We start from the raw sequence: 16569 nt of genomic DNA on the forward strand, positions 1-16569 counted from the left end.
AGCATTCTAATAAACAGATTTATACAACTTCTCAGACATTCTCAGCTCTCGTGGTTCTTTATTTTATTATTATTATTATTATTATTTTAGAGGTTTTTGCTATCAGGCACGTGCGCTCACCAGAAAGACAGAGAGAGATAGAAAGTGAGAAATCACCCCCCACGGGGGATGGCCATGCCACAATCCCTTCTCCTCCATTCTCCTCTAGGGATCTTGGGCATGCACGCACATACGCCCGGCATGAGTTTAAGCCACTGGCTCCAGGACTTGAACCGCAGTCGACTACATGGGAGTTCAGTGACATAGCCATTACACTAACTGCTGGTCCCAGCTCTCATGGTTCTTTATGTTAGGGCTTAGCTGCTAGCTTTTGGCTGAGACTTGTAAGAACACAGAGCATAGAGACCACAATGGACTAAAGCTCCAATAATATTTCAAGAAAAGAACTGAGGATGTTGCCACTAAGAATTTTCAGACTAGATAGGCAACATTATTATTTTAGAGGTTTTTGCTATCAGGCACGTGCGCTCACCAGAAAGACAGAGAGAGATAGAAAGTGAGAAATCACCCCCCACGGGGGATGGCCATGCCACAATCCCTTCTCCTCCATTCTCCTCTAGGGATCTTGGGCATGCACGCACATACGCCCGGCATGAGTTTAAGCCACTGGCTCCAGGACTTGAACCGCAGTCGACTACATGGGAGTTCAGTGACATAGCCATTACACTAACTGCTGGTCCCAGCTCTCATGGTTCTTTATGTTAGGGCTTAGCTGCTAGCTTTTGGCTGAGACTTGTAAGAACACAGAGCATAGAGACCACAATGGACTAAAGCTCCAATAATATTTCAAGAAAAGAACTGAGGATGTTGCCACTAAGAATTTTCAGACTAGATAGGCAACATTCTCAGATCAAAGACTTAGTCTCACAATACTTGTTTTCTTATGTTTTCCCTCAGTCTTGCACTGTAAGACAAAAGATATGGTCTATGTATGTTGTAATAATTTACTGAATATTTGTGGTTTCAATTTTATCACTGTTTTGTATTATGATATATGATATTGCTTAAGCTAATTCATAGAGGCAAAGAGCTCAGGAGGGAAAAATGGATGGCTTAGGACACTCAGGTTATATAGAACCTACACTAGAAAAGTATATGTACCTATACTAGAAAAGTCTAATACTGCTAGTATAGACATTTCATAAGTGCTGACTGGCAAACCACTGAACGAAGAATGAAATCTCTTATCCCACCTCCAAAAGTTTTGCCAAATATATGTTGTAAATTATGTTGTGCCTGAAAACTTGTAATTGCAAATATCCAATATAAGTTTTGCAGTATTTACACAGCAGCTCAACTAATTATTATAGGGAGTACTAAAATCCAATTTTTCTCATTAGCTTAGAATATTGGGGGCAGGGATAAAACATTTTATTTCTAAAATATGATCCAGAGCAAAACTCTCTGAATCTGTGAATCTCAATAAGATTGATATTATTTTAGGTGCTTCCCTCAGACTTTTATTTTTAAGATATATTGAGAGATGTATTTCATAAAGAAAAGCCTCGGGAACAAGGAAGCAGGGAGAGTCATTCCAATAAGTCTTGAAATTAGATGGTGGGTCAATAAACTGGTGATCTTAAGGTAGGCTGCCCCAGGCCCTGAGGGTACAGAGAAAATATGGAATGAGACAGAAAAGTAAAGGACTAATATTATAGCTCAGATCATTTCAGATCAATCACCAAATATGTGCTTTTGCTTTGAGAAATGTCCTTTTCTCTTTATCTTTTGATGTGTTAGGGATAGGACGCATGGGTTGTGACAGGGTGTTTGGTTTACCAAAGGAAACTCAAGGCATGACATTCCTCCTTCCCAAAGCACTTCACCTCTTCCAAGTATTTCTTCTCCTTCTTACATAAAGCCATGCAGCAGACTTTGCTTTGAGGAAATAAGTACTACTTAACTAGAAAAGGTATCCTACCAATTTCTGAATATTTTTGAAAGGTGGTATTTCTCTTGAAGTGGACTTAGAAACAGTTTGGTGGAAGTGCTGCCTATGTTGAGACAAATCTCTTTCTAGCTAGCAGGAAACAGAGAAAATGATGGAAAGACTAAGTATATGCCCCCATTGACTTTGTCTGGATTAACATTTTAAGGTAATACACTTCTCTGGTCTACCTTTGACTCCAGATGGCATCATGATACCATGAAGATAACAAAATTCAAAATACTTGGCTGATTTTATTTAAAATCTAATGATTTCATTAAGGCATCATTTAAAAACAAGTCAGTGGTGCCATAGAAAGGTCATTAGTCTGGAAAGAAGGAAGCTAGCATTGAGTTCTCAACTTTCTTTTCACTATTTTGGGAAAACAACACAGCTTTTTTAACAGAAGCCTTTACCTTCCTATTTGTAAAAAAAGAATAAGGTTATATAATATTTCTAAGATCTCTTCTAGATCTAAAGGGAGTTACTAATGGTTCTGTGGGTAAAAATTCAATATTTTTGCCTAGTTTAGAACTAAAATTATTTCCTAGATCCTTCACTTAATAATTATGCAAGTATGACTAGCACTTAGATTAGGAAATTGTGAGATGATGTGGTCTGGAAAGGTGAATCTACTATGTAAGCTAGATGCAGACATTCTCCAATTTAAACGAAAAGAAGCCAATTTAATAAAGTTCTATCTTCTTATAGTAGTTACTATTCATGACTCTTTTGACTTTCCAGAATGATTGGAAATGACTAGGCAGTATTCTCCACTCAACATAAATCTTACCACAGAGTCCCCTATGTTATTCTCTAATCAGTATTTATATACTATGACTTTCATTATTAATTTACTACATGATATATTGTAGATATTTTTGAACTGTACAAAGAAGACAGAAAGCACCTATAATTACACTGTCTAGGAAAAATCACTCTGAATACTCTCACCTGTATCCTTACAGATTCTCTCCTAACATATACATTATAAATACCACAGATATATATACACAACTGGAATGATCTAATCTGATTTGTAACTTAGCAATATATATGTATTTAAAACTTTGTAGCCTGATTTGCTCAACGTTTTTTATAATTATTTTATTTAACTTTATTTATTTACTGTAGTTTGACCACAGAGGATGGACAGAAAGAGAGGAAAAAGAGAGAGAGAAAGAAAGTGGGAAAGCAAGCCGCCGGTTCCAGGACTTGAACTACATACAGTCAGTCATGTGGGAGTCCAGTGCCTTTAATCACCACACCACCTGCCAGCCCCAGCAATATATTGATAGCCTTCTCTCATTCCATTACATAGTCTAAAAAGAATTTTTTTCAGAGCTGCTCATAGATATATTATTTAACCAATACCCAGTGTTAAATATTTACATGTTTCAAAAGTCCTTCTGACAACTGAAAACGTAGGCAGTTCTGCAAGTTGCCATGGCCCAGCATGTCCCAAGTAGAAAGCAAGAGCCTCTGTGACATAGCAGTTATGGAAGTGAGGGTGGGCTCATTAAAGCACCTACAAACCTGCTTGGAGGGTTAGAAGCTGTCTTGTAACGTCTGCCTCAGAAATCTTTTTCTCTATTCCTCTGCTAGTGATGAATATACAAAATTTTTCCTTCTTTGGTCACTTCCCAGAAAGTTTCACACTTTCATACACTGTGGTCTGGAACTAGGGAGACTTGAGCACTGCGTCCCTCTCCCATGTCAAGGGCATTCAACCAAGCACAAGAGAAGAGTCACTAAGCTAGTTAGATATGGAACAGCTTACTACAGCAATTTTTATATTGCTATAAACTTCAATTTCCAGGACTTTGAAGTATGAGATAAATATCATATAATGGTAAGTGGAATTTCTTAGAAAGGGAAGAAAGTAATTACTTCTTTCAATCTTTCAATTACTTCTTTCATTAGTTAGGTGGCCCTTAACTGTGTATGGCTAACTAGAAATCTACAGAAGTCCACTTGTCCTTACTTACTCTATTCACACAGGAGACCTCACATCTTCAGGTCTTTGATTAAGGTAGTTTATGGGCAACGGTCTTGATAGTCAAGGTATAATAGCTTTATGTAACCAACTGTGTTTTGATGAACAGTGCAGTATAAAAACAGAGGAGAATTAGGACAATGATGTTCATCAACAGAACATCACAGTGCTAAGAAGTTGGTAACAGCATATGTTTTAATATGGTCTGGTATTGATTTCTTTCCACTGATATCCCACTTTAACAGTGTTTTAGTCACACTTCAAGATTTTTAGATGGAGAGGTAGGGAGGAAAAATCAATAGACACTATCTTTCCACTACCAACTGGCCCACATAGCTATAGCTTCTCTTCCATTCTCTTTTAAGGGATCTAAAAGATGCTCTAGTAAGGTCTAGTTCAATTACCAGGCTTTTAATAACCACAGGCATCTACTCTGACCACCTCAAAGATTTTAGCTTCAACTTCTAAAGGGTCATGGGAAAGAGCCTATAATTTAGAACAGATACACATTAATTTGCTCTACATTTTCAACTTAATTAACATATAGGAAGGTTATTTTAAAATTTACTTGTTATATGAGGACTATCTGCAATAAAATTGTCATAGAATTATTGTTACTGAGCTTTGGAAATAAATATCAAAATACCTACATAGTTAAGCTGCACAGAGGAAAATAATCAAAAATGAAAACATTCTCTTTTAGTATTATAACAGTGTTATTTCCTCCTTTATTATTTTTAATCATTAGATATTTTAAAAATGACCAGGTATATTTTTTTGTGAAAAACAGATTATGTTTTTAAACTGTTAAATGCTGCTAGAGGACAATGAAGTTATCTACCAAAAGAGTTTTCTATAATTATCTCTTAGAATCACAGATGAGCACTTGATGAATTTCATCAATGTTGAAAGCTCAATCCCATCTTCATAATCAGAAATTCTTACATATTGCTTATGAACCGAAAGGAAAAATGAAAAGTCCTGCTAATGAATTCTTTCCTGTGTTTAGGAAAGGAAAACAAAAAGTTAAAACTTACCCAGATGCTGTCATCTAAACTCCCTTAAAAATATTCCAAGTTTTCCCAGAAGTTGTGTAAACCACACTTAAATTCCAACAACGCTGTGTTAATTTTGCTCAAATGCAAGCCGAAAACATATTTTAACATCCTGTCAGAATGAGATACTAAGAGTGTCGATAAAATGACACAAAAATAAATGTAAATTTAGATTGCTGTTACAAGTGGCTGCTTGGCTCTAGAAAGATGTTAGGTTGCTATAGTATTTTCCATAGCAACTTTGCATCTTATTACATAAATATTCCCTCAGTGTCCTTACAGCCTTCTAAGGAAACAGGATTAAATTCACTCTCTGAAAAAATGATCCTGCATGAGACCTTATCAGAATAGAATGCCCAGGGAACATAATTAACTGCAAACCAGTACAGGGGTATCTGACAGTTGGGAAGCAAGAGGGCACTGAGGGCTGTATGCAGGTGGCAGTGCTGTGGCCATGTGCTGCTCACTGGCCATTGTCTGAGCCCTTCCCAGGTCAAGCCTCTGTAGCTCTCCCTTTTAGAAGATTGGTTATAAACTTCCTTGGTATTATCCTTAGCCTGACAACTACTAGTCAGCCCAAAGCCCTCCAACAGGCCCAAGGAGCTTATGGAATTAGGCGAGAAGCCAGAGCCTAACAGAGCCACAGTGTGATATGTAAATATACCTAGGAAAACATGCTGGGCTGCCATGCAGGAAACCCACTTTGTGCCAAGCTATAGTGACCAGATGCGGATTGTTCAAGAAACTCAGCTAGGGCTCCATTGTTTTTTTGTTTTTGTTTTTGAGAGTTTTTTTGCTATAGGGTGCGTGTGCTTGCCAGAAAGCTAGAGAGAGACAGAAAACGAGAAATCACCCCCCAGGGGGGATGACCATGCTGCAATCCCTTCTCCTCCATTCTCCTCTCGGGATCTTGGGCATGCACGCACACATGCCCGGTGCGAGTTTAAGCCACCGGGTCTGGGACTTGAACTACAGTCAACTACATGGGAGTTCAGTGACAAAGCCATTATGCCAACTGCTGGTCCCTCCACTGGGGTTTACAGAAGTGCAGTACAAGTGAGTAAAGTCCTGATTTAACAACCAGTCTCCATACTTATGACTAAGTTGTTAAGTAAATTAATTAGTCAATAAGTGAGAAGCTTCAAGGTAGATGTCTTACGGTGTGTCCTGGCACCACAGGGTATGTACTTTTCAATAGTATTCTCAATGTGTTTTCAATTTATCAGGTGACATTACACTAGAGTAATGAATTCTATCCATATAAAAAGTGCACATTAGATAATGCCAGAAAGCAACAAGATACACCATAACACAATAATATAAATCTGGTGTAATTGTTTTTATTTATTCTGATTACTACTATGGGTGCACAATAAAGTACAAATTCATAAATGAAACATGTCATCTTGTGTGATTGTGAATGCTTGATGTAGTGAATACTAACCAGCTGTGGGAACAATACAGAATCTGAGAAAGGGGATTCCCGAGACTCACACAGCCTGAGAAAGTGGATTCCTCACACTGGAGAACTGGCTGTATGTCCGCGTGGTCATTAAACAGGTAGGTCGTTAGGTGAGGAGTGGCTGTATTGAGAAAATCCTTATTCTCCTAGACACAATGCAATTTTAGCCAAACAGATCATTTTTGTAAGATAATAATTATGGGAAGTTTATGCATATTTGAGAGAGAGGTCAGAAATGAAGACATTGTTAGGAAATGCAAAAAACAGGGTTATAACGGGGCTAAACTCAAAGATGGGTTAGGCTTGAAATGTAAATTCACAAAACAGATAAACACAGTCTGGTTGTACAGAAAGAGTATGTCCATTAAAAAGGAGTCCTTTGCTACAGGATCATTTTTTTTTTTTAAAGTTGCAATAGAGTACATGCCCTCACTGGGGAGAAAGAGAGAGGAAAGGAAGAGCAAGAGAGAAGGAGGAAGAGCAAGAAATTACTCCCCATGCATGTCATACCACAAGCCTCCATTTCTCCCTCCTGTCAGGACTTTTGGGCATGGTCATGCACATGTACCTACAGTGTTTCTCAAACGATTGGGTCTAGGACTCAACTGTGCACTTGGCCATGTGGGATCCACCTTCTTAACCGCTACTGGCTGGCCCAACAGGATCAATTTAATAGTATCTGACTTCTTGCATTTAAAAGGTAAAGCAACTTACACACACCAAAAAAAATAAAAAAATAAATAAAAATCCCAAAAAGAAAAAGGATAAACAGAAAAATCTTGGCTTCTTACAAATGAGGCTGTATTTCAAGAGTTTAGGAAGGAAGAGGAAGCAGGTTACTCAGCCCACCTTGGAAGGTTTCTTCTATCATCTTGAAGCCACATCACTTTTAATTAATCATATTTCCTTGTCTGGCACTTGGGTCTTCAGAAGACATTAAGTTGTAGTTGAAAAGTGTCTTCTGTTTGGTGGATGCTGATGGACACTTATCCCTGTCTTCATCTATTCTGGGAGACAGTGTCTTAGGCTGCCACTGCGTGTGGGCAGTGCTTATCCTTCCATGTTTCAGGTCACCACTGAAACTCCTTCCTTTGGAGTCTGCTAGTGCAGGGAGCTCAGCTCCTGGCACATGGCCTCAGATTGAATCATCTCAATTTTGATGTCTGAATGCTCTGGCCCCTCTCTCAAGTTCTGAGTTGCTCCAGAATAAGCCTGCTTTAGATTACATTCAATGATTCCTACAAAGAGGCTTCTAGCAGCTCAAAAGACATGGCCCCTCTCAGTTGGTCACTTTGAGCCAGCTGCTAGATCCTGGTCAGGCATTTAGTAAAGCCCTCTTTCTTCTCTGCCCAGGCTGGTACTGGGGTATAGCAGTGAGACTTATGCTTGTACCTGATTATCATCACCTGGTGGTCATCCTTTAGCCTCTTTCAGAAGTAATACCATTTAGGAAATAAATGAAATTAGAAAAACAAAGGTATTCTTATTCTTCCCAAAAGTCAGGGGGTAGTCAGAGAGAGTTTTATTATTATTATTATTATTATTTATGATGTATTTATTAACAGTTGCTCAAAACATTCAGCTACCTGGGAAACAGTGCAGATTGAATATTGCTATTTTCAAACAAACTTATTTATAAGTCCCTAATTTTACTTAGTTGGCCACAAAGATTTGTTCAACTTAATAAAGTTTTAGAAAACCTGTATGTATGTTTTGGTGAATTTCCATAGAAAATGGACAATCCAGAAAACATTCCAAATAATTATGAGTGCTCTTGCAAGAGTTCAGCATTCATTCATTCATTTAGGAGAGGTTTTTGCTATAGGGCTTGTGCACTCACCAGAAAGAGAGAGACAGAGAGACAGAAACCGAGAAATTTCCCCCCATGGGGGGATGGCCACACCATAATCCCTTCTCCTCTGTTCTCCTCTCTGGATCTTGGGCATGCACACACACATGCCTGGAGTGAGTTTCAGCCACTGGGTCCAGGACTCGAACTGCAATCAACTACATGGGAGTCCAGCGACATAGCTATTACACCAACTGCTGGTTCCAAGCTCAGCATTTAAATGAAGAATAATTAAAACCCAGGAACATTTGTTTGTGTGTTACAGAATGACTTAAGAGGTATCTACTAGGCAAGGAATTTTTAAGTTTCACTCTTCAAAAGTTTGTGTTCAATATGCAGTCACCAAATATTGATGAGGTACACATATCAGGTAGTAGTCTACTTAGGTTTGTACTAAATTTAATTTACTGGCTTTGGGACATACTTGATATTAGGAACTGCACTTTTATTAACTTAAAATGTTTAATATTTTCAGAAAGAGTCTCACGCCCCCAAGGGCAGCATGTGCTATGTCTAAGCCTTTCTGTTTCCCTTGGGTTCACAGTACCTTGAACACAGGAAGGTGCTGAACTGATGTTTGCTGGTAATTAGAATGATGTTGGGTTACCACATTGGGCCATGGCCTACTGAGCATGTGATACTGAATTTTCTATGTAAAAAGTTCTGAAAATTCAAATAAGAACATGAATCATCCTTGTTTGAATGTACTTATTAACAGTTGCCATTTAAGTTTAATAAAGCAGATGTTCTCAGGGTCAGCATCATCCTATCAATGTATGGGACAAAGGCATCAAAATGAAGACCAGGAGATGGAACCTATGCAAATGGAGTTAACAAATTTTATTGAGCACACACTTGGAGAAAGTCCCAGGGCCATGTGCTAGATGATGTCTAAGACTGTGCAGTGCTTATTATGTGTTCAACACTGTAAGTCAGGTTGGAAATACCTTAGACACATTGCGACTTATTAATTCTGACAATACTAAAACTAATACAGGTTTGCTATGTTGATGTGGGATACTGGGGTGATCAGGTCCAACAGCAGTGCTGGATTCAGGACCACAAGATGTCCAGGTTCTTGTCCCACACTCATGAAGAATTAGAGACATGAACAAAAAGCAGGGACAGCATAGTAGAGTTTATTAAGAGAGGGAAAGAAGAACATAGTTTCCAAGCAGGAAGTGGTCCAGAATAGGTTGCTGAAGAGGAACTGAGGTTTTTGCCTTAGGGCACATGTGCTCACTAAGCGGGGTAGAAAAAGAGAGAGAGAGAGAGAGAGAGAGAGAGAGAGAGAGAGAGAGAGAGAGAGATAGAGAAAGAAGGAAAGTGAGAAATCACCTCCCCGGGGAATGGCCATACCACAATTCCTTCTCTTCCATTCTCCTCCTGGGATTTTGGGCACACATGTACACATGTCTAGCATGATTTTCAAACCACCTGGTCTGGGACTTGAACCACATTCACCATGTGGGAGACCAGTGACGTAACCACTATGCCATCTGCTGGCCCTGAGGTGAAGGGTTTTTATACTCATCAGAAGGGAGCTTTGTTCTCATCTGTTCTCAGGAGGGGCTTGTTTGCCTTTCTCTCATCATGGAATTTTCCTCCCCACACCCTTGGAGTGGGTCTATAGAACATCAGACTCTGATGGTGAATAAGTGAATTTGTTCCCAAGGCCTTTTTAGAATTTTCTGAGCCAAAAAGGGCCTTTTTTCTTTTCTCACATTGGGTGGGTCATGAAAGAAGCCTCAATTGTTTGCTTTATCTGCTTTAGCTGGCTATCTTAGAGTCACTGTGAGTGCTTCCTTATGAGTAAGCAGTCCAGTGAGAGCCGAGCTGCTGCTGAACTGTCATCAAAGCTTAGCCATTTTGTGATTCCATCTTGGGCCCTATACTACATTTTTAGGATCCCTGTCTCCTACCTCAGTGTAAGTAAGGCTTTACAATCTAGGACAGAATTCCTCTTTCCTTTCTTCCTGGTGAACACCTGCCTCACCCTTTCCACCAATCTGGAGAAAGAGAAGGAGGACAAAGGGGTGAGGGAGAAGGAGAAAAGGAAAAAGAAAGGGAGAAGAAGAGAAAGGGAGGAAGGAAAGAAGAGTAGAGCTGGATTTAAAAGTTTGTCTTGAGTCTAGTAGGAGACAGACTAAACAACAATATATTTGAACTTTTATCAAAATATCGTCACGGGCTTTGGAGCAAGATAGCAATCTTCTTGAATGAATGCTTCAGTAAATATCTCATGATCTTTAAATTTATTAACAGAATTCATTTCCACTTTTATAATCATTTTAGTTTTGCTACAGTAAAACTTGTTTTACCCTTTAAGATTCAACTGATGTGTGGAAGAAAAAAACCTGCCCAAAATTACATTGTAGTTATAGAGATACTGAAAAACTTCAGCCAGACATGTTACATGTGGTAAAAGCAAAAGCACAATGAAATATTCTTCATAACCAGAAAAGCAGAGGTATATTAATTTTTTTGAGAGTTTTTTTTTTTTTTTTTTGCTATAGGGCTCGTATGCTCACCAGAGAGACAAAGAGACCGAAAGCAAGAAATCATCCCCCCAGGAAGGATGGCCATGCCTCAGTCCCTTCTCGTTCATCTCCTCTTGGGATTTTGGGCACACATGCATATGGACCCAGTGTGAGTTTTAAGCTGCCGGGTCCAGGACTCAAACTGTGGTCAACTATATGGGAGCCCAGTGACGTTACCATTATGACATATACTAGTCCCAAAATATTTGGATTATTTAAAAAAATTAAATCCAAGGAAATAAAACTAGACCCTTACATGATAAATTGTGCCTTTTCTAAAAACCAAAGTTACTTGTCTTTGTTTCTCCCTAGAAATAAAACCCATGCACAGTAGTTTTGGTGCCAGTAGGCAGATGACAAACAAAGCCAGCACTGGGAGTCTGTAGTCTGAGCTCTCTGTGAGGTGTGGCCTCACTATATCCTCAAAGAATATTCTATCCTGGAATTTCCGAGAATACCTGCGCCAGTTACTACACAAAAAGTCTGAAGCAAAATCTCACTGTTTTAGTAGAGACAGAATGGTTAAGGGATTCCTCTAGGGCAGAGAGTTTCACTTCTATTTCAGTATCTGGCAATTCCTCTGTTGGTGATTTAGAGAGTTGCATTTGGAGTGGTGACTGGCAGATGCAAACTGGTACCTAAAAATGAGTGATGCTTCACCTAAGGAGGTTCTCCTGAAAGGTATTTCCTTCACATGGGCCTCTGTCCCTTGCTTCAAGCATCAATTAGCGGGGATTTGTCTGTAGGTTGGTCAAAAGACCAGATGGGAATTCTTGCTGTCAGATTGTGTCCTCTAAACGTGCATTGCTGAAAGAAAAACAACTGCTTGCCTTTTGGCAGGATCTCCAGGGCCAAATGGAATAAAAAAGGTTAGCTGCTTTCCCTTCCCTTTAATCAGTCCTGTGCTTTCTTCAGAAACCACACGCTATGTTCTTTGGTCCATTTCGTTTTGAAAAGCACGAAAAAGGCTTTGAACTTCTCGGGGCCTGGCATTTGAACTCCAGCTCTTTCATCTTTCCCTTTGCACCTGGTATCCAACATGCACTGCATTTTGTTCATTAATTCTGCTGCCCAAGTACCAGGCCTGGTGAAAGTTTTCCAAAGTTCAGGTTTTACTTGATGCTTTTATCAGATGCCTGGGGAATACACCAAGCGGCGTCTGGGAAGAGGGTTCACTGGGCAAACCTCCAGAGAGGTCCTGTGGGGTCCTTGCTGAGGGGAAAAGTTTTTGACCTCTCTGCATATATTTCTGCAGAAGTCAAATGCCCATGCTGTAAGTATATGCCTGTTGTCTTGGTTTGTAAGACCTTCTCAGTGAGCATACTGTTCTGAGTCATTATTATTCTGGTCCTATCCTAAGCAGACTATGAAATTATGCCCACATCTTACTTGGGAAACTGACGGATTTTTAAAAGGAATGTCACACACACACACACACACACACACACACATAGCCATAAGTTCAAAGCAAAATTTCTAATGACTCAATTATTTTCTTCTATACTTACCTTATAAAGATGTTAAGATTCCAAGTTTCATGTAAACATGCCCCTCATCTAGAAACTTTAAAAATAATGAAAGTTTTTTGAGAAAAATAATTTATTTATTTATCTGAGGATCTCACTGAATATAAGAAAATCAGACTAATGCTGGTGCCTCTCTTTTAATATAGGAAGGCTCATAGAATAGAAATGCTATGAGAAAGGTGATCTTGGGACCAGCAGTTAGCGTAATGGCTATGTCGCTTGAACTCCCATGTAGTCAACCGCGGTTTGAGTCCTGGATCCAGTGGCTTAAAAAACTCACGCCATATGCATGTGTACATGTGCCCAAAATCCCGAGATGAGAATGGGGGAGAAGGGATTGCAGCATGGCCATCCCCTCTGAGGGGTGATTTCTCACTTTCTGTCTCTCTTTCTCTCTGGCGAGTGCACACACTCTGTAGCAAAAACCTCTCAAAAAAAAAAAAAAGTCATCTCCCCAAATAAACAACTCCAAAACTGATGAACAAAGCAGTCCTGAGAAATCTGATGGTCAGCTTAGAAAGGACATACACTGACACATAAATGCTAGGTTTATTTTTCAGACAAACGATATATGACTTCAGAAAAGAGTGGTATGATGACTGCCTGCATGCTAAACTTTTAAAAGATTTAAATGAATGGAATTTGAGGATGAAAAGGAAATTTTCTAAGGCAATGATTCTCGAACTTTAGCATGCACCAGAAAATACTAGAAGGCTTACATCACAAATTTCTGGATCTGAATCCCCTCACCCCTACCCTGTGTAAATTTCTCGTTCAGGAGGTCTTAGGTGAGGTCTGAGAATTTACATTTTTAATAAGTTCCTAGGTAATGTTACCAGACCAGGGACTATACTTTTAAGAATTATTGCTTTAAGAAAATCAAGACCTTCTGCATATGCCCATGTGCAAAAACATTTAATGTTACCATTTTAAGAACTATTGTTTTAAGAAAATCAAGCCCTTCTGCATATGCCCATGTGCAAAAACATTTTCCCCCCATCATCGTTTTTGTCCCTAGGCTTCTACTCTAAAGTCCAGGAGAAAGAGAGCATCTTCACTGCTTTGCAGTTTGAATGACCTGACCTTTTTGGAATCTTGAATTTGGCTTCTACCAACAAATTAACAGATTTTAAGAACTATTGTTTTAAGAAAATCAAGCCCTTCTGCATATGCCCATGTGCAAAAACATTTTCCCCCCATCATCGTTTTTGTCCCTAGGCTTCTACTCTAAAGTCCAGGAGAAAGAGAGCATCTTCACTGCTTTGCAGTTTGAATGACCTGACCTTTTTGGAATCTTGAATTTGGCTTCTACCAACAAATTAACAGAGAGCCAGTATTCTTTCTATTCTCGGTCACCTGCAATCTGTTAAAAAGCCTGGGCAATGTGTGTATGTATGAGACATATGTAAAACCTACACCATCTCTCAAATTTCCTATTTGGCAAGTGCCCTTCCTAGGTCCTTTAGACAGCAACACCCTTCTCCTTGGACAACCTTTCTCCTTTTAAGTCTCAAGTTTTGAATGAGCATTTCCTTGGCATGCTTTTACAATATCAAAGAATTTACATATAATTTAAGGAGAGTTTTAAAACAGCATCTCAGGTTAGGCAGAACACAGAAAGTAGATTCACTCTGAACTTCTTTGAGTGATGTCCCCTCTTAGAGTATCAAATCGGGCCACCCTTTGACTGAATTTGGGGGGTGGGGGATGTCTAATTCTCTAGCATGTTGGCTCTGGGTCTAGAAAGTTTCTCCAGGGATTAAACAATTCCCATGTAAAAAATACACTGACTCACTGCCTGAGCTCTTTTATCTATATTTTAGCATCCACTGTGGCTGCTATACTCTGGAAAAGGATTTTTATGGGAATAGGCAAAAATTTCACTGAAAAAGTATAATGGCTCCCAATCTATGTATGGAGAAACAACTGGAACAATTTAAATCACTATGTTCCTAAGAAGACGTTTAAAATTCTACTACTAAAAGGCAGAGTCACTCAAAGATGAAAATTTAGTATAACTCAAATAAAAGCGAGTTACAGGCCATTTCTCAATGCTTACTCCCCATAGAAGACTGGAAGATCATTAGGATATCTCATGAGTAGGTGGCAGATGTCAGCATTACCTGATTCATCGACTCTCATTTTTTTAGTAGGGCTGTCACAGTTCTCATCATCCGACATTTCCATTTCTTCTTCTCGGCGGATGCCCATGAGCTGCTCACTTTGAGCATTCCGGAGCTCCTGAAAGTAGAGGATGCACAATGTCAGGGTCATGGACACACGTCAACATGCCTTTCCCAATGGTCTTTGGGTATATTATGACTGACATATCGATGTATCAGAAGATTTTTACCTCCCACACATCTTCCCAACTAATCTACAGTGAAATTCTGAGGGGTAGAGGAAAGATCAAAGTATTCCACATCAGACGTGGATAAATTGCCTCTCTCACCAATAGTTTAGGACTCTTTAGTGAATTATGTAGTCTCTGTTGAGTCTCAATTTCCTCATTTGTGAAGAAGAAGATGATAGAATCCACCCAGCAGGGCCACTGGAAGGTTGCACAGATACCTATTACCACGGCTGGCATGTTGTAGGGACTATAGCTAAGAGTTAATCATTGTGAGTAATAGAATTTTAGAAGGGCCTGTTCTACCACTGGCCTGCTGTGTAACTACAGGAACATTTCTTCACTTTCTTTCATCTCAATTTTATCTCTGGAGTATGATGATAGTAATAGTTTTGAAGATGAAATGAGTTAATGCACATAAAATACTTCGCATCATGTTAGCCATTTAGCTTGCTGAGTTGCTAAAGTTGACCTTAATTACTTTCACAAACATAGTGCCCTTCCATGTGTGTATGCTACTGTGTGATCACTCTCTCTCTCTCCTACATGTGCATGCATGCACACACGTACCATCCATATATCCAAAATGTAAATTTTGAAATGTTAGGGAGTAAAATAAAAACAGATGTCTTCTCTTCTTGTGTTTTCACATTATCATGTAGCGGTCACATGATCATATCAGGCTATTGTTTCTGCTGTGGTAGTTGCCTTAGCATCACTTTTAAAGTCATAGATCTTAAGGATCATATCTCACTTTCTCCAGTTACTAGGGGAGTGACTTCAATCAAGTCATTTAATTTCTTTGAGTTTCCCTCAAGTCACTCACAAATAGAGAAAAATAATAATACAAGGGTGTTTACATATCATTTGTGTATGTGAACTCATTATAAAAACTAAAGAATTACACAAGACAATTTTTACTGCTGTGCCTAAAATCAATACACTGCAATTATTTATGTTAAATAGTTACATTTCTGTTTCGCATCAAGCTATACATTACATATTTTGAATCCTTATTCATTCTATTCTTTTATATGTATGTATTCATCAAAAAGACTTAAGATGGGGAAAATACTCCATTATTCTTTTGTCCCTTTTATAGTAAAGTCTCAAAATAACAGTAAAACACTGTACTTAAATAGTGTACTTTTATTTTATAATAAGTAAACCTATGAGAAAAAGTAAAACTAAATGATCACAACCAATTTATTAGTAGCATGACTTTAAACACCGTTCTGGTGCCCCCTTGATGGATGTGCATATATCACTCCAAGTCATGGGCACTCTCAATTCTCCTCTCTCTTTAGCACACAGATTTTAATTACAGTACAATGGAAAGGAGATTATTTATTGCTAGTGATATGTGGGTGATCAGTTCTGCACTCTGACCATCACCTTTGCAGAGGAAGAGAGGAGGCAAAGGGAAAAAGCTCTGGGAGTGGAGACAGCTAGCACCTCTTGATTTCACCAAGCCACCCTGAAGAAAGAGGCACCAGTTCTGCCTTAAATAGCACCATTAGGTCTTGGAGGCGGTGTCACACATGATTAGTTGGGAATTTTTTAGGTCATGGACAGCTAATTCTTCTGACAAAGAGCCCAGTTCTTAAATAAGTGGCCTGAAAATACTTGAAACAAGAAAAAATCAGGTGGAAAGAATAAATGGGGCTGAAAGGGACTGTTGTTTTGTGCCTACGATTAATGACAAACTGTCATACAGTAGTTGTTCTTGTGGGGAAGAGTGGCAGAAAAGAAAAAAAATGGAGAAAAAAAGCTGAAGGTGTTTCCTCAGGGTGCCTCTGGTTCA

General features: G+C 38.9%; 1 protein-coding gene across 8 annotated transcripts in view; it reads right to left on the reverse strand.

The window, feature by feature from the left end:
* Positions 1 to 16569, reverse strand: part of ENOX1 (ecto-NOX disulfide-thiol exchanger 1) — a 548245-nt gene that overhangs the window by 110393 nt on the left and 421283 nt on the right. For all 8 annotated transcript variants that reach the window (XM_027767432.1, XM_027767431.1, XM_027767428.1 and 5 more), the window contains one exon: positions 14539 to 14656. In XM_027767432.1, the coding sequence (XP_027623233.1) occupies positions 14539 to 14656 (118 nt within the window). The remainder of the gene's footprint in view (positions 1 to 14538; positions 14657 to 16569) is intronic.

This window comes from Tupaia chinensis, unplaced genomic scaffold, assembly GCF_000334495.1.
Source record: "Tupaia chinensis unplaced genomic scaffold, TupChi_1.0 Scaffold144262_1, whole genome shotgun sequence".
Lineage (NCBI taxonomy): Eukaryota > Metazoa > Chordata > Mammalia > Scandentia > Tupaiidae > Tupaia > Tupaia belangeri.